The sequence below is a fragment of the Rhodnius prolixus genome, unplaced genomic scaffold (genome assembly GCF_049639745.1).
Source record: "Rhodnius prolixus isolate KJV_2025 unplaced genomic scaffold, Rpr scaffold_4, whole genome shotgun sequence".
In the NCBI taxonomy this organism is placed as follows: domain Eukaryota; kingdom Metazoa; phylum Arthropoda; class Insecta; order Hemiptera; family Reduviidae; genus Rhodnius; species Rhodnius prolixus.
The window spans coordinates 22590429-22609894 of record NW_027411614.1 but is presented as its reverse complement, the minus strand read 5'-3'; the positions used below and the strand labels follow the sequence as shown (position 1 = coordinate 22609894).

The following is a 19466-nucleotide window of genomic DNA, read 5'->3' as shown; positions in this document are numbered from 1 at the left end:
TAGAAACTAAGTTCAGGCAAAAAAAGGGTAAAAAAAATTCAGTAAAGGATAAGTTATAACCGCAGTTATATAGTTGGCTCATAAAATCCTAACATCTATCAGGAACCAAGCCAAACCCGACGAACTTCTTACTCTTCTTGCGAACTTGATGATAGTTTCTAACTTTGAACCTATTTTTTTTTTCCCCTCTCTTTGTAACCTCCAAAGAGTTCAGGATTAAGTGAATTTTATTAGTAATATATGTTCACATTTACAATTTATTTATTATCTAGTAATTCAGAATTATTTTTAAAATTTTTATTGAATTCTTATTACTGCGCAACAAGTTAAATTAGGTAATTGTAGATGATATGTAATTGTATGTAATCAAAGTTAGAAGTCTTGTTACAAATAATAATGGCTTAACCGCAGAAATAAAGGCAAGAATAGCGTCAGGAAACAGATGCCTCTTCGCTATTCAAAAGGTTTTGAGGTTTAAGGATTTGTCCCGCAAGGCTAAGATAATAGCCTATAAAACCATAATCAGAGCCGTCGTCACATACGTCTGGGTGCTCAACAAAGAAAGCGAAAAGATACTCGGGGTTTGGGAAAAGAAAAATATTAAGAAAGATATTTGGCCTGAAGTGCGAGAATGAAGACTGGAAAATCAGGAAGAACCACGAATTGATGGAATTGTTGGGAGAACCAGACATAGTCGTCCAAATAAAGAAGGGGAGATGGAGATGGTTGGGACACGTGGAGAGGATGCCTGCGGGAAGGGTGCCCCGAAAAGTGTTAAAAGACTAGATGGTCGCAAGGCTAGTGTCGTCTTCGAGGAATGAATAAAATTTTGGTTGCTTAGATTTCCTACAAGAGGATTAATGTTTAAAGAAAAAGTTTTAGTGGAATTAAGTAAAGCGAGATTTAGATCTACTGTTACTAACCTAGAAGGGAGCGTTCACAATGTGGCGAAGAATTTAAGACTGTGTAGTTGGTACGAGTATTCAATTTTGTATTGTTATTTTTAGCTTTATCGTAGAATTCGAGTCTGTAAGTGCAAATCAGAGCAAGAAGGACAAAATAAAATCGTTTCTTATTCTTCAACGTTCGTTAGTTTCGAGCGTTTTTCAAGTAGTCTCTCCAGATGTTTTTTGTCCAAGATACAGGTCCACCAGTCCAAGATACCGCATACGGTTAGCTGATGGAATAAGACATACGAGTACTACGTAGAAAGTGGGTGCACGTTTTTGCTGTTTTAAGATTAAATTTAATTAGATTTGTCAATGACAATGTTTATGCGCCATTACTGAAACCAAAGTACTAGGGAGTAAGGGGAGACTGAATTAAGGGGACAGCAAGATTAGGTTCACTTAGAAGTTGAGGAAATGGCAGCGCCTTCAGCGAGGTTGTTAGGGGAAGTGTGACGGTTTACAGATAAATCAGTTGTACACTCAGTGACCAAAATGGAATCTAGACATTTCCCAATGTCTGATTGGAAGATTGGGAGTTACATTGAATTATTAGAGAATAATCTGTCAGTTAAGCCAGATTTTTGTATGAGATAATATGTAATGGGACGAAGAATACACAAAAGACCTTCATCGATGTCCTCCATGTTATACTCGTTCAAAGGTCTGCGAGAAGATGCATAGTACGATATTGGACGAAGGGCAATTAAAGAAGTACGAGATAATTGGCCGTACACATACTCGTATTAGAAGAAAGAGTTCGGAACATTTCGCATCAAGAATTAAATATCAAATAGCTTTATGCAAGAATAGGTGCCGCATTTGTTGAAAATTGACCGAAATCTGGTGTGAATTTCACAGTATTGGTTTGGATTGTTTTAAAAAGAATCAAACCGATTTTGTAAGCCAATTTGTTACTGCGGTAAGACGAAGGTTCACTACTTCACGTTAGCAATTAAACCGATAGATGAGGAAGCCATGATTTGATTTTGATTTAAAATAGGCAAAGAAGAATTCATCTGTCACAAAGATCAGTGTTTTCTGCAACGCAGAAATAATTGTTTAATTGTTTATCTAATTCAATAACTAGTGAATTTTAGGCAAATCTTCTGGACCAGCTCAATGTGAAAACTGTGTTAAAAGGGCTGGAATGAAAATGTTTTTCATTTTCATTAAAAAAAACACCTGCCCTGTTGGCACTGGGATAACTGATGAAATCATAGTAAGGTTAGTTTATTGTAAAATATCCACGCTATTCTCCAGATTAGATTCCTCCTGACTTCAATCTTTTTCTAATCTAAAATAATTTGTGACTAGAAAAAATTTTAGTCAAATAAAGTGATGATAGCCGTAGGTGGTATTGTGCATGTTCCGGCTCACTTCTTTACCCGGGCTACCGACTAATCCTACAAAGCTAATCCTTATTGCAGTCTGCATTTCTTCTTAAACAGACATTTTTATCGCCAATTTCGTTAAAGAGGAAATTGATGTTTAGTAAGTGCAAATTTCAAGCTAATAATTTCTAAGTCTGCAAGAGTTGTGCCAAGCAAAAATTAAGCCAACTTTCAGGAACAGTTGCGACAGAAAAGAAAATTATACTATTGCATTTTAAGTGAGGCTATTTAACTAATTAAGTTCCTGGATACAGCATACAGATCAATTGTTGCAACTACATAGATGCTTAGATTCGTGACGGATATCGTCAAATGGTTTTAACATAAAGCAGCAATAAATTTCAAAATAATTAAATTAGGTAAATTATATCTGTATGACCAAGCCAATTTACAATATTGTATTAACAAATAAAAATTGGCGCCATTTAAGTACTTTATAAGCTGTTCTTTAGAAAGTCTGGTTTGTTTAAAAAATTTGAACCTTATTTCACTGAGGATAGGACAGATCGCCAGAAAGTGAAGTGTATCCTCCTGCTCGGATCTATTACATAATGAACAAATTGCAGAAACGCCGGAATAGCGTTTGTAATTTCAATTTAGCAGCTCTCCCCAAGCCCTTAAAATCCAACTTATATCTGTTATTTTAAATTTTTTATCTAAGTAGTTTATATCATAACTCAAGTTTTTATAAATCACCGAAGTGTTAGAAGTAGTAGCGGAGAGTACACATTTTTCTCTAAATTTTGCCTGTAATGCATTTCTTAGGTTTGTAAAAGTATCTTCTAGATTTGCATTTATATCAATTTCCAAACTATGACTTTTACACAACTCTCTCTGTTCTTTGAACCAGAATACCTCATTTTTAACTACTTCATTCAGAAGAATTTTAGGGTACCTACTATTGGGCATATTCAATACTTTTAATATATAATTCTGATGTAAGTTTAAAATGTAAAGGAAGATAGGAAACAATTTAGTCTCGAGGTACAAAACATAATTTGGCGTATTTAGCGGAAGCCTAAAGACTTTTTTAATAAAAAATAATAACAGTTTCTCAACCTCATTATACCTTGCACCACCCCATACTTGCGCTTCATAACAGATACTTGCCCGAGTTACTGAATTCAATATTTTTACTTTAGTTTGAAAACCTGTATCAGCGTTTGAAATAAATTTGCTCCAGATTGAATTTAAACATAATTTAGCCTATTTTAATTTATTAGCGAAATAACTTTGTAAACTCAAGGAGGGTGTTACATTTATTCCTAGGTATTTGTAATTGTTAACTACAATTATTTGTAGGGTTCAGTACCACCATTTCATATTTGGCAATGAATAATAATAAATTTATTTGGTTCCATTTATACGGTCATCTGATACCGAGCAATTCAAGCGCAATATCTTTGGAATCATTCTCCAAAAGACGTCGGTCAACTCCGGCCTGTACGAAACAGATGTGAGTATTGGCATTACTTCTCTACGCCCGAGCATCAGGCCTCTAAACTCCGTGCATCCGATGTCTCCAAATTCCTGTCAGTTCTTCTGCTTGAGATCGAGTTAGCACTTCTCATAATATATCCTTTTTCTCCCGCCGTCTTCCTTCTGTTAAATGCTAAGGTATAAACTAATAGCCATACCTCGTCCAAACAGCTGTGGACTCTATTCTTGATTCTATGATGGTGGCGTGTGGTTTGGACAACTTATGTCACAATTACACCAGAACAGTCCATCATCTCCACCAGTTCTTCCACCAACACCAGCCACTCCACAAAGAAGAATATAATTAATTAAAATTTCTTCGCATCATCCGGTCAGTATTCTTCGATCATAAACATATCGATTAGCTTCCGAGTTTTTTGAAGTGAACAATACTAACTACACATTCCATTTTAACTTAACCCACTCTTCAAAAGAGGGTCTCAAAGGAAGGTTGGCCATACTTATCACATTCTACGTTTTCCATTTTCACCACAACATTTAAACTTAGAAACATACTTTTATTTAGAGATAAAAATGATAAAGAATGCCATTGTTAAATTCTTGAAATTCTCCTGTTTGAGTGATAGAAGTACAAAGGGGGAAAACAGGACTCGTTTAATTAAAAGGTTGACTACTTGTTATTCCCTGAAAATAACCTTTTTTGAATTCTTTTATTTGGAAACAAAGCTATATAAAATTCTAAGAAATGCCATCGGAATAATTTTTAATTTTTTTTTCTGTAAAAAGATTGTATCACTAATATTACCTTATTAGTAGTGATATAGAAAAATGGCGAATACAGTTCTGAGACTGAGTAAATTTTGGTTTCATTTTGTAAATGACTTTTAATAATTAAAAGTTCGTTTTCTGAAACTTTTTTTTGTCTGGTCTGAAGTTGAAAGTTTCGATTAAAGAATTGTGATGATGGGAAGGAAAAGGAATTAGCAACAACTCATTCAGTCAATAATGAGCGAAGAAACTGAAGATTGGACTGGATTGTCCTGTTCAATGCTTAAAAAGGAACGTCACTAATAGAAATGATATTGCTACAATATATTTGGGCTGCAAAAATCATCGACCAAAGTTATAATTAAAACAAAAATAAATAATAAAATGAAGTAAAAGCGGACAACATAATAAATAAAAACGTTTAGGTTGAAGCGGGAGTCAAGTTAGCCAGAGAGGGTCTCATTGGTTAGCTAGTGAGCCGAAAAGGGTAAGATGTCCTGGTCTTTAATTCTCCTGTTACACTTTTACTTATAAATTTTATACAGTTACTTTTTTATTGTGACTTTTTTTTTCTTATCTGGATTCGAATTTTGGAGGAGTCAAACTAAGCATTGTTTGTGTTTTTATGGTGGAATACCTAAAGGGGCAATGCGATGAATTTTTGATCCATCATATCCTTGAATATGTGGTCCACTCTAACTTCAAAAGATACTGCTCGATGGGAGGAGTTTCTGTTGCAATTAGAGATCCTTGAGAAGAAGTAAGGCTCCGACTAAAATATAAGTGGATGCATTCCCATAAATAGCAAATTATTGTGGAGAGGTTCTATTAAGAAGCTTTGCATGGTTTCTAAGTTTCATTTCGTTTTTGCAGGGAGATTTGTTTTTTTGGGTGAATATATATATTTAGGGCGCAAACGAATATAAGTGCATAAAACTAAAATTCAAGGTAGGCTTCTTAAAAGGATGAGTTTTCTTTTAAAAGATTTACTTTCAAGAGAAATAAATGAAAATAGGATAATTTAAATCTCTAAATCAACCACTGCAGAGAACTAATAATAATATTTACCAGGTAAGGGATAAGTTATGCGGTTAGCGTATTGGATTCCCACGCGGAGGACCCGGGTTCGAATCCAGCTGCTGGCCCTTAGTTTTTCTCTGTCTAGGAGCTTCTAGGATAATAATAATAATAATAATAGTAATTTTTTCTTTCTAGGAGCTTCTTACAGCTCACCGTCCGGTGATGGACAGTGTTTGTCTGGAACGAGAGAACACTGTCCGGAGGCCAGCAGTGCACTGAAAAAAGCTTCGGTCGCCAATAACCACATATGTTGACGTGCCTTAAATCATTAAAACAAAAATAAAAAAACCCTAAAACAGACTTACCAGAGAGGACTACATGTTGCCTAGTTTTGCCTTGTGCATTATCCGCTTGGCAGGTGTAGTTGGCGAAATCTTCTTTTTGGACGGAACTGAATATCAGCGAATGTCTGCTACCCCGTGTCTCGACTCTGTGCAATTCTGTCGGCTCCAACCTCAAAGTCGATCTAAACCACTTTACCTAAAACACAAAATATGAAATATATTCGTATGTTTTTATAAGAAACCTTTTAAAACCGACCTAGATTAACATGGGATGTGAATATAGTGACAAGGCAAAATATAATTTAAAAATGCAAGTTAAGGAAAAACTTGCTAATGGATATTTGTAAATATACGTAAATTAATGGAACTATGTGTTCTATATACATCCGTACATAGAATTTCACTCTAGTTATTTTTTCCCTCTATATGGTACACATATGGTACCCTTAATGCACATATATTTGGTGCATCTACAAAGACAGGAAAGGGGTTTCAGTCGCTGTATCCCATACTCCTCGGAAAATATAAGTTTTCAAGTAATAAGCTATAAAAAAAGTCATCATATATCGCACATTATGCAAGGAAATTCCTTGTATAAGACAAGATTAACAAAAACAAAAATTAATGATTAAACAAATCAAAATTAATGATAAACATTTGTATATATGGTGGAGCACTTGCTCCACAGTAATTCTAAACATAATCTATAAATCTAAAAATTGGAATTAAGTTATATTTGAATAGATTCCATGGAGGTTGAAAGATAGCCTTGGTAGACCCCGAAAGAAAGATGGACCCTAAGTACGTATCTCGACTTAGACCACTAGGACAATTCTGGACTAAGGTGACCCAGAGTTATATATTTTTTAAAACGGCGGGAAATTTCGAAAAAATAGAAAACACGTATTTCATCATTTTTAGTCTAGTTTATTTTCAGTGATTGACCCATTTTTTTAAACCCCAATATCCCGAGATACAGCATCCAACTTTTTTTTCAAATGGAACGTTACATTTTTTTTTTTGCATATTTTTATAGTACTTTTGAGCTCCTAAAAAAAATAATAAAATAAAATATTTTTTTTATAAATCGGTTAGGTTTTTCAAAAGTTATGGTAATTTAAATTATGAAAAACAAATTTCAGTTTAATTTTTTTTAAAGAAGCTGTTCAAACTGGACACCATCAACGGATAGGCAAGCCTTCAGGGTATTATAAAATTTTTTTTGTGAAGTTCAATGTAGAGCTACGAGTAAATCAGTATTCAGTACACCAGTTACAACCAGAGTACAACAGTTATGATGATATACTCGTAGCTCTACATTGAACTTCACAAATTTTTTTTTATAATACCCTGAAGAAGGTAGTAAAAATTACCAAAACGATGGTATAAAGCAAAAAAAGTTGTTTTATTTAAGACCGCACCTCGATATTCACCAAAAATCATCTACACCAAACGTTTGTAGAAAAAACAACCTGAACGTCGAATAACTCTAGCCTGCCTAGATCTTGACTTCGCCACTATAAGTGCCGCTACAAGCAAAGCGTGGGAGTCCAGAGTTTTGGCTTGCCTACCCGGTTTGAAAGCTTTTTTTTAAAAAAAATAAGGTAATTTTGACATACTGAAATTTGTTTTGCATATTTTAAATTACCACAACTTTTGAAAAACCTAACCGATTCAAAAAAAAAAAATTATTTGTTATTTTAGGAGCTCAAGTACAATACATAAAAATATGTAAAATAAATATAATGTTCCATTAGGGGAAAAAAAAGTTGGATGCTGTATCTCGGGATATTGGGGTTTAAAAAAATGGGTCTATCACTGAAAATAAACTAGATTAAATACGTGTTATATATTTTTTCCAAATTCCCCGCCGTTTTTTTATAAAAAAAAAGTGGAGCATATAACTCTGGTCACCATGTACGAGGTGTGTTCAAAAAGTAACGGGAATTTTCGTTTTTTGAAAAAAATATTTATTTATTCATCTACATTAATATTGTCGCCTTCAAAGTAGTCCCCTTCGCATACAATACACTTGTGCCAGCGCTTTTTCCAATCCTCGAAACACTTCTGAAACTCGATCTTTGCGATAGCTTTCAGCTCTTTCAGCGATTCGCTTTTAATGTCATCTATGCTTGTAAAACGACGGCCTTTTAATGTTCTCTTTATGTTTGGAAATAGAAAAAAGTCACATGGAGCCATGTCTGGCGAATATGGAGGCTGGGGCATCGTTAAAGTTTTGTTTTTGGCCAAAAATTCACGAACAAGCAATGAAGTATGAGCAGGTGCATTATCGTGGTGCAAAATCCATGAATTGTTTTGCCACAAATCCGGGCGTTTTTTTCGGATTGCTTCACGCAAACGGCGTTGAACTTGTAGGTAGTACTCCTTATTGATTGTTTGACCTTGTGGCAAGAATTCATGATGCACTATGCCATTAAAATCGAAGAACACAGTGAGCATAACCTTCACATTCGACCGCACTTGTCGAGCCTTTTTCGGTCTTGGCGATCCAGAATGCCTCCACTGGGACGATTGAGCCTTAGTTTCGACATCATATCCGTAAACCCATGTTTCGTCACCTGTTATAACACGTTTCAGTAGATCCGCATCGTGTCGACTTCATTGAGTGACTCTTGAGCAACTTCCATTCTCCGCTGTTTTTGTTCGAAATTCAACAATTTTGGAACAAATTTTGCTGCCACACGTTTCATACCCAAAACATCCGAAAAAATTTCATGGCATGAGCCAATTGATATGGCAACATCATCAGCGACTTCTCTGATTGTGATTCGGCGATCGTTCATAACCATTTCTTTCACTTTTTTCACGTTTTCATCGGTTGTTGATGTGCTTGGACGTCCAGGTCGTTCGTCATCTTCAACGTTTTCGCGGCCATCTTGGAAACGCTTATACCACTCGTAAATCCTTGTTTTACTCATAGCAGACTCACCATATGCCTTTATTAACATTTCACACACTTTATTACACTTTATTTCATTTTTTACGCAAAATTTAATACAAATTCTTTGATCCATTTTTTTTAACAAACAAAAATCGCCAAGCTCGAAAAACACGTCTAACCTTAACGGCTGCCACTTAAGAAGTAAACAATGAATATTACTGAAAATTTTATCGTACTTCAGGGGCATGTGTACCAACATAATAAAAAAAAAAAATTTACAATCAGACTCTCCAAACCCGCGAAATTTAAAAATTCCCGTTACTTTTTGAACACACCTCGTATGTATAAAAAAAAATTATGTTGAATACACTCTGATAAGCGACAAGTATACACTCCTTAACTGAACTTCTGCAGTAATTTATAGGAGTTAATTCGATACGATTCATGATAATCGATTGTTGAAAAAAAAGAAAGAGGAATGAATACTTGATTCAAATGTTTTAATAATTTACTTCGGTTCAAGTAAATAAATAATTCACCGTTTCTAAAGGGTAAATAATTTAAACATTTATAATTTACAAAGAGAAATAAACAAATAAATGCCCTTCTTGTAAATTACTGGTATTTAAAAAAATTTAAATATAAAGTACGGTATTATTTCGGGTCTGTTCTTTTGAATTAAAGCGAAAGGTCGTTTTGATGCTCATTTTTTTGCCACCTTTCTCATTAGCAGGGCCCGAGGTGGTTCATTAAACACTTAATTAATAAACTAAAGCTTGTTTATATCTAACACGGTTAGAGGATCACCCTCCAGGGTACTCACCTGTACAGTCACATCTGAAAACTTTGTATTCTACATTCCCTACAGCTTTATTGTGAAACTCAACTGCCACTTAGTTATAGCCTGCATATTAATCAACTCAATTATTATAGGATTAATGCCAAATATGTTCTTGTACAAAAATGGTTTATCATGTTTATTCCATGTAGACTCTCTCTAATTACCAAAGTAAATAAATGTAAAAGTAAAAAGTAATGCGTATTTTTTTAGGCCTTATGTCCAACTACCAATTAGGTTTCTTGGACGGAGACGATTAGCTAACATAATTTACTACGAAAGTTCTCATATTAAAACATCAAATAAAATCCAATGCTTTAGACCTGGCGAGAATAGAACCCAGTACCTCCACAATACTTGCAGGCTCTGCAGGTCTCGTCTTTAACCGCTCGGCTACCGTGATGACTAAATAAATAAATGTATTTCTTGAGAAATAACGAGAAACATGGGCTTCGCCAGTTTTTTAGCTAGGGGGCTAGCTTAAACTTTTTACATAGCTTACATAGGAAAGGAAGCGGGCTGAACATTGCATTGCCATCATCCTGGCTCATATTCTCAATCAGCAGCGTAATTTCTGTCTTCATAACATTATATAGCTTTATAAGACCCATTAATTTTTGTAATCTCACTAATCAGAAAAACAAAAATGTTTGAGTGCCGAATCATACTGGCATCAGTTGTAATGAAGAATGTTGGTCAACTAGCTAGAAATGGAGCATCCAACATGTCTTATGAGTAGGGAACGGATTCGTATGTATTTACATATTTTTTTCTAGGCAATTTACAGACGTTTTTCAACTAGAAGTATTCATACTGACACTTTTTAAGCCGTTTGAGCCTACTTTTATTTCACATATTTCCACATATTTGGATATTATCGCATATTTATACATATTTGATTAAAATAAATAAATATTTCTACATATTTAATTAAAATATGTACATATTTTTTCATATTTTTCATTTTGGGCATATTTTCATAATTGGGAGGTGGTTGACAGGAAATGTGAACCACAGACTGCAGGGCTGTGAATCACAGTGCGTACAATGGTTATTGTAATTTACACAGAATGCTGCTAAACAGTGACGGGCACTTGTTAATTCTTTGAAGTTGTCTGACGTTGTCTGTTCTTTCAGCTCGTCCGTTGAAGTGTCCAATTCATTTCGTTCGGTCACTTAGTGTATTCTTTTTTTGGGTGAAATGCCACGAACATCGGCCTCAAACAAACAACTGGTTGCTAAATATCTTCGCGAGTTTCCAGCAGAACTTTTTCGAAGTGATGGAGACATTTTGTACTGCACAGCTTGTGACAAGCGCGTTTCTTGCTCTCAACGTTTCCAAGTCACCCAACATATTGCCACCGGATCGCACATAGAGAATAAAAACAGAAAGAAAGAGAGGACGTCCTATCAAGTTTTCCTTACATCTCCATCATCAAATAAGTCTACTCTGAGTACAGATCTGTGTCGGGTTTTTGTTAGAGCAGATATCCCTTTCCACAAACTTATTTATAATTGTAAAAATGTTCTTTTCTTGTATAAATAATTATAACTTGCCCCCCCCCAAAAAAAAATCCATTTTCATAAAAAAAATGTCCATTTTACTTAAATATTCCAGCAAATATTTTAAGAAAATCACATATTTTCCACATAATTGACGAAAATAAATGCATATTTTAATTAAATATTTGGCATTTTTAAATACATAAAAATCCGTTCCTTACTTATGAGTATCTCCTCTCGGTATCGCACCGTAGCAACCAACTCTTAGCAATGGCTTTGGAAAGAGCATCAACAATCCGGGAAAGCTGTTTCAGCTAATAAATATAATAAGAGTATTATGTCTGAGCTGTGTAATACATCAGGAACGAGCAGACCATGAAGCTCTGTAGGGTTCAGATTCTTGATGATGTAATAACAGCGGAAGATAAATATTTAAGACAATATTCCGGCTATCTGTTGGATACAGACATTCTTGAGATTTGGGTTGGTAAATTCACTAAAGGTAGATTTGAGTACTAAATAAGACAAAGAATAATTTGTAGAACAATTTTAAAGAATCAATTTAAATTTTAAATCAAGTTTAATTATACTTTTAATTTACTTAGTAATTAAATTAAAAACAACTCATGAAGACATTAATCTTTATAAAAGAGTCAAAACTCGTTAATTGTAAGAATGTGAAGGCTCTTTACTAAACTTTTCTATACAGTTTTTTTTTTGTCTTTAGTAACTTTTGAAATGTTTAAAAATATTTTGTACTTATCTACCGACTGCTCAACTAAATGAGCCTTAAAAATAAATATTTGCTATCTTGATGGCTGTGCAGTTTTGTTTAATTCCTAAAACGTAGTAATTTTGTATCGGTGGCTTAGTCTGTGTTACTTACGGTGACCATTATTTTTGTATCAAAAAACAGGACAAGGAGCAAAAAAAAACCTATAAAAAATAATTATACGTTTATTAACACGAGATCGGTTATTACAAAACAATGGCCATATACTAGTATAGGTTAGTTTATTATTAGTTTTTACATGACGTTTAGCGATCGATGTTTACACTAGTCGACTAGCCTACTCTATCGGTAAAACAGGTTGTATTTTACGCTAAAGGTTCGTCCAAAGTTAATGTACACGGAATTTTTTTTTTTAAACGATTATTTGCGAACTTAATTATTATACATTTATACTATATTTTTGCATTCAAAAATTAAATTTGAGTAAAATTTAAATTTCATTGAAAAACAGTACAAATAAATAAAAAAACAGGACATTTATGCTTAAAAAAAAAAGACAGCGTCTTAAAAAACAGTACTGTCCTGCCAAAAATAGTACGAATGGTCACCGTAGTGTTACAGGACTGTTTTGGTTTGGAACATTTTGTTATTCTAATTTGTATGTTTATTTGAATTTATTCATAATTATTATTTGTAAAATTTATTAACTCATCTTTTCTCTTTTTTTTTTTTTTTGATTCTCCTTTAATTTAATTTCAATAAGGTGATTTCTTAAATTCATCGAATAAACAACCTCCGGCGAATCGCCCGTTCTGTAGTTCACTTAATTTTTTTTTATTTTAAACTATGTTTGCATATATTTATTGCATAAACTGTTCTAAGTAGATGTTTTTGTAATTTTCTAAGCAGGTGTCGGTCATTTTTTGTTAAAGGAACCTTTTTCGGTGAAGTATAGCGTTGGTCCAGATAGTATTTCGGTTCGTTTAAGCGTCTGTGTAATTAAGAAAGCATTTTTTTTGGCTCCATTTAATTACTAAAAACAATTAAATGCATTAAAATGGGGCTTAACCCTATATTAGTTGGGAGAGAAAGAGATAGATAACGGAGAACAAACAAAGAAGACCCCCTATTGTTTGAATTAATTAAAAATTTTTAAAGAGATTACTGATAAGTTTCTGATGTGATAAAAATACGGCCTCTTGTTTACATTTCTATGGGTTTCACGCTGAAAGAGAGAGCTGCGGAAGAAGGAGGGGAAAAACAAGTTGAAGAAGTAAATCATTTAACTTGATCCTATTTAAGGCTTACCTGGATAATATCAAGTAATTTAGAATAATACATCAAAATTCTCAAGGAAAAATAATTGAACAAAGTAATTATTTTCCTTCTAAGTTCAGCGATATGGGCATGATGTGTCAAAAAAGAAGACTAAGCGCTAACTTCTAGATGGCATCAATTTTCCAAAAGAGAGACCTTTCTTCGAAGTAATTTCCCTAAAACCATCTAGTTCGAAGATTGGCTAATAAGAAACATTCACTAAGTAATGGATTTTCTGTTTGCACATGTAGTGGCGAAGAATTAGGATTTTCAATGGTTGGAAAAAGTGGCTGTGAAAGATTTAAAGAATTAATAAGCAAGGTGGGCTCAGTGCAGAATCAATCGTATATGAGGACGCCAGACCACCGCTCAGGACACTCAATCGCAATCTGGCATTGCATTCACTCTCTTAGGGTACGTTTACAACGGAGCTGTGAGTATAGATGATAGCAGAGATGATAACTGATAGAGTAAAATATAATCGCTGATTAGTGTGCACAACAGAGCTGTGATACATGCAACATGTCCGAGAAGTGAAGAAGAGTTTTTATGTTCAGCAGCAACAAAAAAGTATATTTTAAAGAAAAAACGCTTTAGAAAATATCATGTACATACCATAAATAAAAAACGAAGTACTTTGGGCGAATTTCACTATTTATATAAGGAACTTAGAAATTATTCGGATCGTTTTTTTGAATATGTGAGGATGGGTCCACCCACATTCGACTATATTTTAGAAAAAATAAGGTCAAAATTAAGAAAACTTTGGAAAAATTGTCATGGAAATCCTATAACCATAGAAGAAAAACTAGTGATTACTCTTAGGTAAGTAATGATTTTATTGAAAAAAAAACAAATAAATACACATGAAAATAAATGTAAGCACGATTTAAAAAACAAAATATTGTTTAAAAGTAAATAATAAAAAATAATGAGTAAAGACAGCACTAAATAATTTTTCGACGTCCATTTTGAAGCTCCGATACTGGAGTTCAGCTAGCAGAAAAATGAAAAATTCAATTCTATCATCTATGCTCGTTTATAGCAGCAAGTATGAGTCACTAGTCGAAGCTTCGTTGTGCACGCTCACATAAGAATGTACTAGGTTATTCTATAAGCGCTGATGCATCACTGCTATCATCTCCGCTATCATCTATGCTCTCAGCTCCGTTGTGAACGTACCCTTAGGATTCATTCCTACTCTCTCTTTACCAGCAAAGAGTTTATAAGTCGTTCAGTTTAGCCCATTCTTTTAGAAATAGTTTATATTTAGTTCATTCTAGAAAGATATTGTAATTTCTCCGTCCTTAGTGTTAATGCCAGTCATAAAACTCTTTATCAGTAATTCGATCTTTTTATTCTATTTAGCTCCGCAGCCTTCCTAATCAATCTAAGATTTTGCATGTGTCTGTGAATTAATAGGCTACTTAAATCTCCTTTTCGTGGCTATCCTCATCATCAACCTCATCTATAGCTAACAACACAAATAGGTTGCAGAAAACCTAATAAGAGTCAGAGTCAGGTTAGCTATTCTGCTAGTAAAGGACAGGAATAATATAGTGGTTAGTGCACTGTGATTCTGTCGCAGAATCTTCCTATGATTTGCCCTGTAAAAGACAGTATTGTCTGTATCGAGTGAACACTATCCGGAGATCTGGAATACAGTGAGAAGACACTGTAAGTGCGAATGTTCTCTGAATGGACTGATTGTGCCAGATCTATGTACCTTCCTTAAGGTTAGATACCTTATTATACTTTGTAGTTGGGAGATTTCTCTATGTGGCAGCATCAATCGTTTTCTGAAATGAGTGCAAAGAAGAAAAAAACTGCTACATATCTTACGATAAATTAGTTTGAGGATATTTGATCAATACTGACTGTTCATGAAAATATTAGCTTGTTTCCTCTTTCAAATTTTTGTAGATTCGTCTGTACTACTATCGAGTCTCTTAGGTGGATGAGTTAAGACTCATTAAAAATATAAAACAAAAAGAAACGCTTTGCTGATGTCTCTGGCACACAAAGCACAGCCGACCTATGGGCAAAGTTCTGTTGTTACTGTTAACATTGTCCATCACCGAACATTGAGCTATGAAGATTAATAACTCAGGAAGAAACTGCATCCATTATAATCTAATTTCCAAAACAGAATTTATCTGAGTTTATTTTTACTTTTTATTTTATGTTAAAGTTTGTATCAACTTAATCTGTAACTGCCTTTGTAGTAACTCAATATGTCGCTTTACCATAACCCATTACGTAGTCACATTCAACAGACAAAATGATAATAAATGTAACCGATATTTAGCTCGCTAAGAAATGTTTGGAAAAGTTGGCAGCGTTCTAATCAATAACGAAATTTGGCAAAGAGAAACCAATAGAGAGTTTCGAGTTTAACAATAATTGGTTATTCTATCTTCAATAATATGGCAAACTTCACATTGTTTGTGTTTCATTCTATATAATGAAGAAAGTTATTTTACAACAGTTCTACATATCTTACTGTCATACCAATACTCTGTTGGAAGGCAAGAAACCTGTTCAACACAGAAACATGGCAATGCAGCTCAAAAACCAAGCTTTCAACAACTTAATGTAAGATAAGTGACTTACAAAACCTTTTGCTAGAAGCAAACAACTTGACAAGGAGGAATAAGAAGTTTCAGATGAACGGTGTTTCAACTTGTAACTCAGCCTTTCCGCTTCACTTTTACTTAACATATTCGTTATCTTTCTTTATGTTCAGTTACAGAAATGGAACTGTATTGCGATGATTTGTTTCAGTCTGCATTCAAGAGATTTTGAATCTTTCTTTATGAAATTACACTAAGATATTTTTAACATGAAATTATTTGTACACTATACAGCCAATTAAATATTTTGGTATTTGTTGTAATGAATTATTTATTGATTTTTGACATCTAATTTTTATTTATTTATAAATTTCTCCTTCCAAATGTGCCAAAAATTTTGTTAAAGACGGCGCTTCAGAAATCATTAAACGTCAAAATATTAACAGCGATACAATTTCTTTTCAGATTTCAGATTTCAAAAGCTCATAATTTAAAAACATTACGTGATCATTTTTTACCATTACATTGGCTAATATTCTCACAAATTCCAGCATAAATATCTGGATGATGCATATTATAATAATAATATTTACTCTTTCAATAATAGTGCATAATTATGTAGCCTAAATTCTTCATAAGGTGCTAGCTGGCACCTTATTCTGGCCGAAAGAAAGTTTGAGGAGTTAGTAGAAAATCGATAGTCGAGCGAGAATATTTGTCCACAACTTCATCTTTTCCTGTGCACTGCCATTCACCGGACAGCTGTATAGCATTACATCTCCATTGTCCAGACAGCGAGCTGCAAGAGGGAAGCCCGGAAGAGAACACTCGAGTGCGAGATCTACGCATGGGAGTTCTAATCATTGAATTAACCCTTAACCCTTAATTATTTAACCCTTAATTTTGGTGTCCTCAAAATCTCAACTTCAACTGGTATCGTCGGGTCAGTTTTGACCCGAAACTTTAAATGCACAATACTTTTAAAAGGTCAATGATATAATTAAAGTCGATTTAGTTTTTCTTAGAAAATTTATTTAGCAAACGAAAATGATGAATATTTTGTTAAATTTGTTTCATAAGATTAAGAAAAACAAAAAAAAGAGTTAAAAAATGCAAAAGTTGCAATTTTTTTTTTAAGTTACAAAAAAAGAAAAACAAAAAATAATATTTACTGAAAAACGTTATTTTCTTAAAGTTAGATGTTCATTGCAAGAAAAGAAAAGTCCTAAAGAAAAATAACTCTGCAAGTACCGAATTATCATGATGCGAGTATAACCTACTTGTTTTGTTTTGGTACAAAAAACCACCGTTTTGTTGCCAGTAAAAACAAAGAATGAAGTTCCGACGGTAGTTTTTTTTATTTGGAATTATATAAGAGAGGTTTTCTTTTTTACTTTCTTCGTAATGTCCCCGAGTAAGACAAATTTAGCTTTCTTAGTTCATGGACCAGCTTAACTGAACAGAACCAGTTATCAGCAATAATATTAAATATTATGTAATATTTAGGGTGAAGGGACCAGTAATTGACTGCTTAAGAAAAAATTCGAGTTTAAGGTAGAATAACTTCCGTTATTTTGGCTACAGGTGAAGGTTGTAAAATTGTACCGCTCCAGTAGGATGTATTTTATTTTATTAATATTTTAAAAGCAGTAAATTCGATCTTTATGTCAACCGAAAATGATTTTTTTTGGAAGTATGTCAATGACCCAGTAATTGACATACCGAATTTTCGGTGGAACCAGTGTTTGACATGGGGTGGGACCAGTAATTGACATACAAATATATTCATGAAACGACATAAGATATGCATTCAAAATCACTTTTAAATCTAAATAAATCACCTAAATCACTTTTTCAATTGGATTTATAACAAAAATCAGTCTTATTCATAATTCATTACAATCAGTTTTTAAATAGGCAAACCTAAATAATCTAATATTTTTCAACATTACGCTTTTTTATGCAGTTTTTGACGATCAACCCTAACACAACTCTCCTACTGGACAGTTTTAATTAAGTCCCCAAGCCAAGACAGGTAATTTGAATAACAGCCCTTACTTTCAATAGTACCAGGGAGATATTAGCTAACATACTTGTTAGATCGTACAGAATGTCTGTCGGCTCGCTTTTATCTCTTTCTCTCAACTCTTCCGCTCTCTTATCCTTCCAAGTTTCCGCTAAATATTTTGTTACTTAAACCTTTTTTTGGGAATTTTTTTTTTGTTCTCACTTTACCAAACTCTTTACTTCCGATTAGACTATGTGGTCACATCCTTGTTTTATCCATTCCGCCTATAACGTTGCTACTGATGGCATCTACGTGTCTTTGGGTTCGAGTTGTTGGTGCTTTCTAGTGAACAAAATTTCTCCTACGCTTCCCTTCTTTTGGAGCGCTTCGCTAATATTTTCCACAATCTGTGCTGCCAGTATCATTTGCTTCGAAACCAAACTATCTGAATGTAATTCATTCTTATTTTCTGCATCTAAACAGTATTTGATTGTTTATTATTACTGAGTTACCTCTTGGGCTCATTTATATATACACTGTGTGCACGTTAATCGCGTCCCGCCTCAGGTTGTAAGCATTCGCACTGACAACAGTAATAAATAAATGAAACATCAATGAAAAAAAAACTAGATTAAAAAGTAAGTAATGTGTAACATCACTAAGTCACCAACTTCTCCACTTATGTTTAATTTCGCACCTGGTACTTCTCTTGAGGGAGCTTCATTTTTCCCCTGGCCGTTTTGTTTGATGGAATTCTATGGTTCAGCCATTTCCTCCCTTTCTTCTTTGGCATGTGGCAAGGACCCAAAACTGAGGGAGAATGAGAGATTTTCAAACTCCGATAAGTGGGCGTCGTTTTTATCAATCACGTAGGCCTCGGAAGCTGTTCGGCGATCACGATTATTCCAGTTTGTTGTTCATACATTGTTGTTCTCTACAGAATAATCATTCTGCATGCCCTCTTGAAATAAGGCGTACATTTGCTAATTCATTAATTTAAACATATTTTATGTTGCCGATTTTTATCAATGATTTTATTTTACAATGTATTGAATTTTTAATTATAATAAAATTTATCAACCTATCTTATCATTTTCCCAGGAAGTCAATCACTGGTCTCAAACAAAAAAGCTGTAGGACTAGTAATTGACATACATGTCAATTACTGGGCAGATTGCCGTTTCAAGGACCAGTGATTGACAGCCCCAGTTTAATCCTCAATGCTTCTTATAATTAAAAAAAAAACTACATAAATGAAATCTACAAGTAATACTAATTATAACAGAACATTGATAACCACACGAATATATGAACAAATAAACGAAAAATAAGAAAAAAGAAAAATTATTTTCTTATCAATCCTCCTTAGCAACGGCTTGTTTTTTCCTTGATTTTGAACTTTTAACACAAATAACCTTCCACTGATACCAAGGAACCTTCCAATAATTAATATTTTTCTGGAACTGCTGCCCAAAGGCTTCTCAATAACGAAATTGAAAGAATCATCACTAAAAACGGCTCATATCCCTTATAATACCAGTTTATATCTGGTATGTCAATTACTGGTGCCCAGTCAATTACTGGTCCCTTCACCCTACTATATAATATTTAATATTATAGAATAATATTAAAAAATAGAACAGAAAACAAACTCCAAAACATAAAAATAAAAATATTAA

At 33.6% G+C, this 19466-nt stretch overlaps 1 protein-coding gene across 2 annotated transcripts in view; it reads right to left on the bottom strand.

Annotated features, from left to right (window-relative positions):
- The window catches only part of LOC141456057 (opioid-binding protein/cell adhesion molecule homolog), an 869090-nt gene that overhangs the window by 75629 nt on the left and 773995 nt on the right, over window positions 1-19466 (bottom strand). For both annotated transcript variants that reach the window (XM_074131654.1, XM_074131655.1), the window contains one exon: window positions 5935-6109. In XM_074131654.1, the coding sequence (XP_073987755.1) occupies window positions 5935-6109 (175 nt within the window). The remainder of the gene's footprint in view (window positions 1-5934; window positions 6110-19466) is intronic.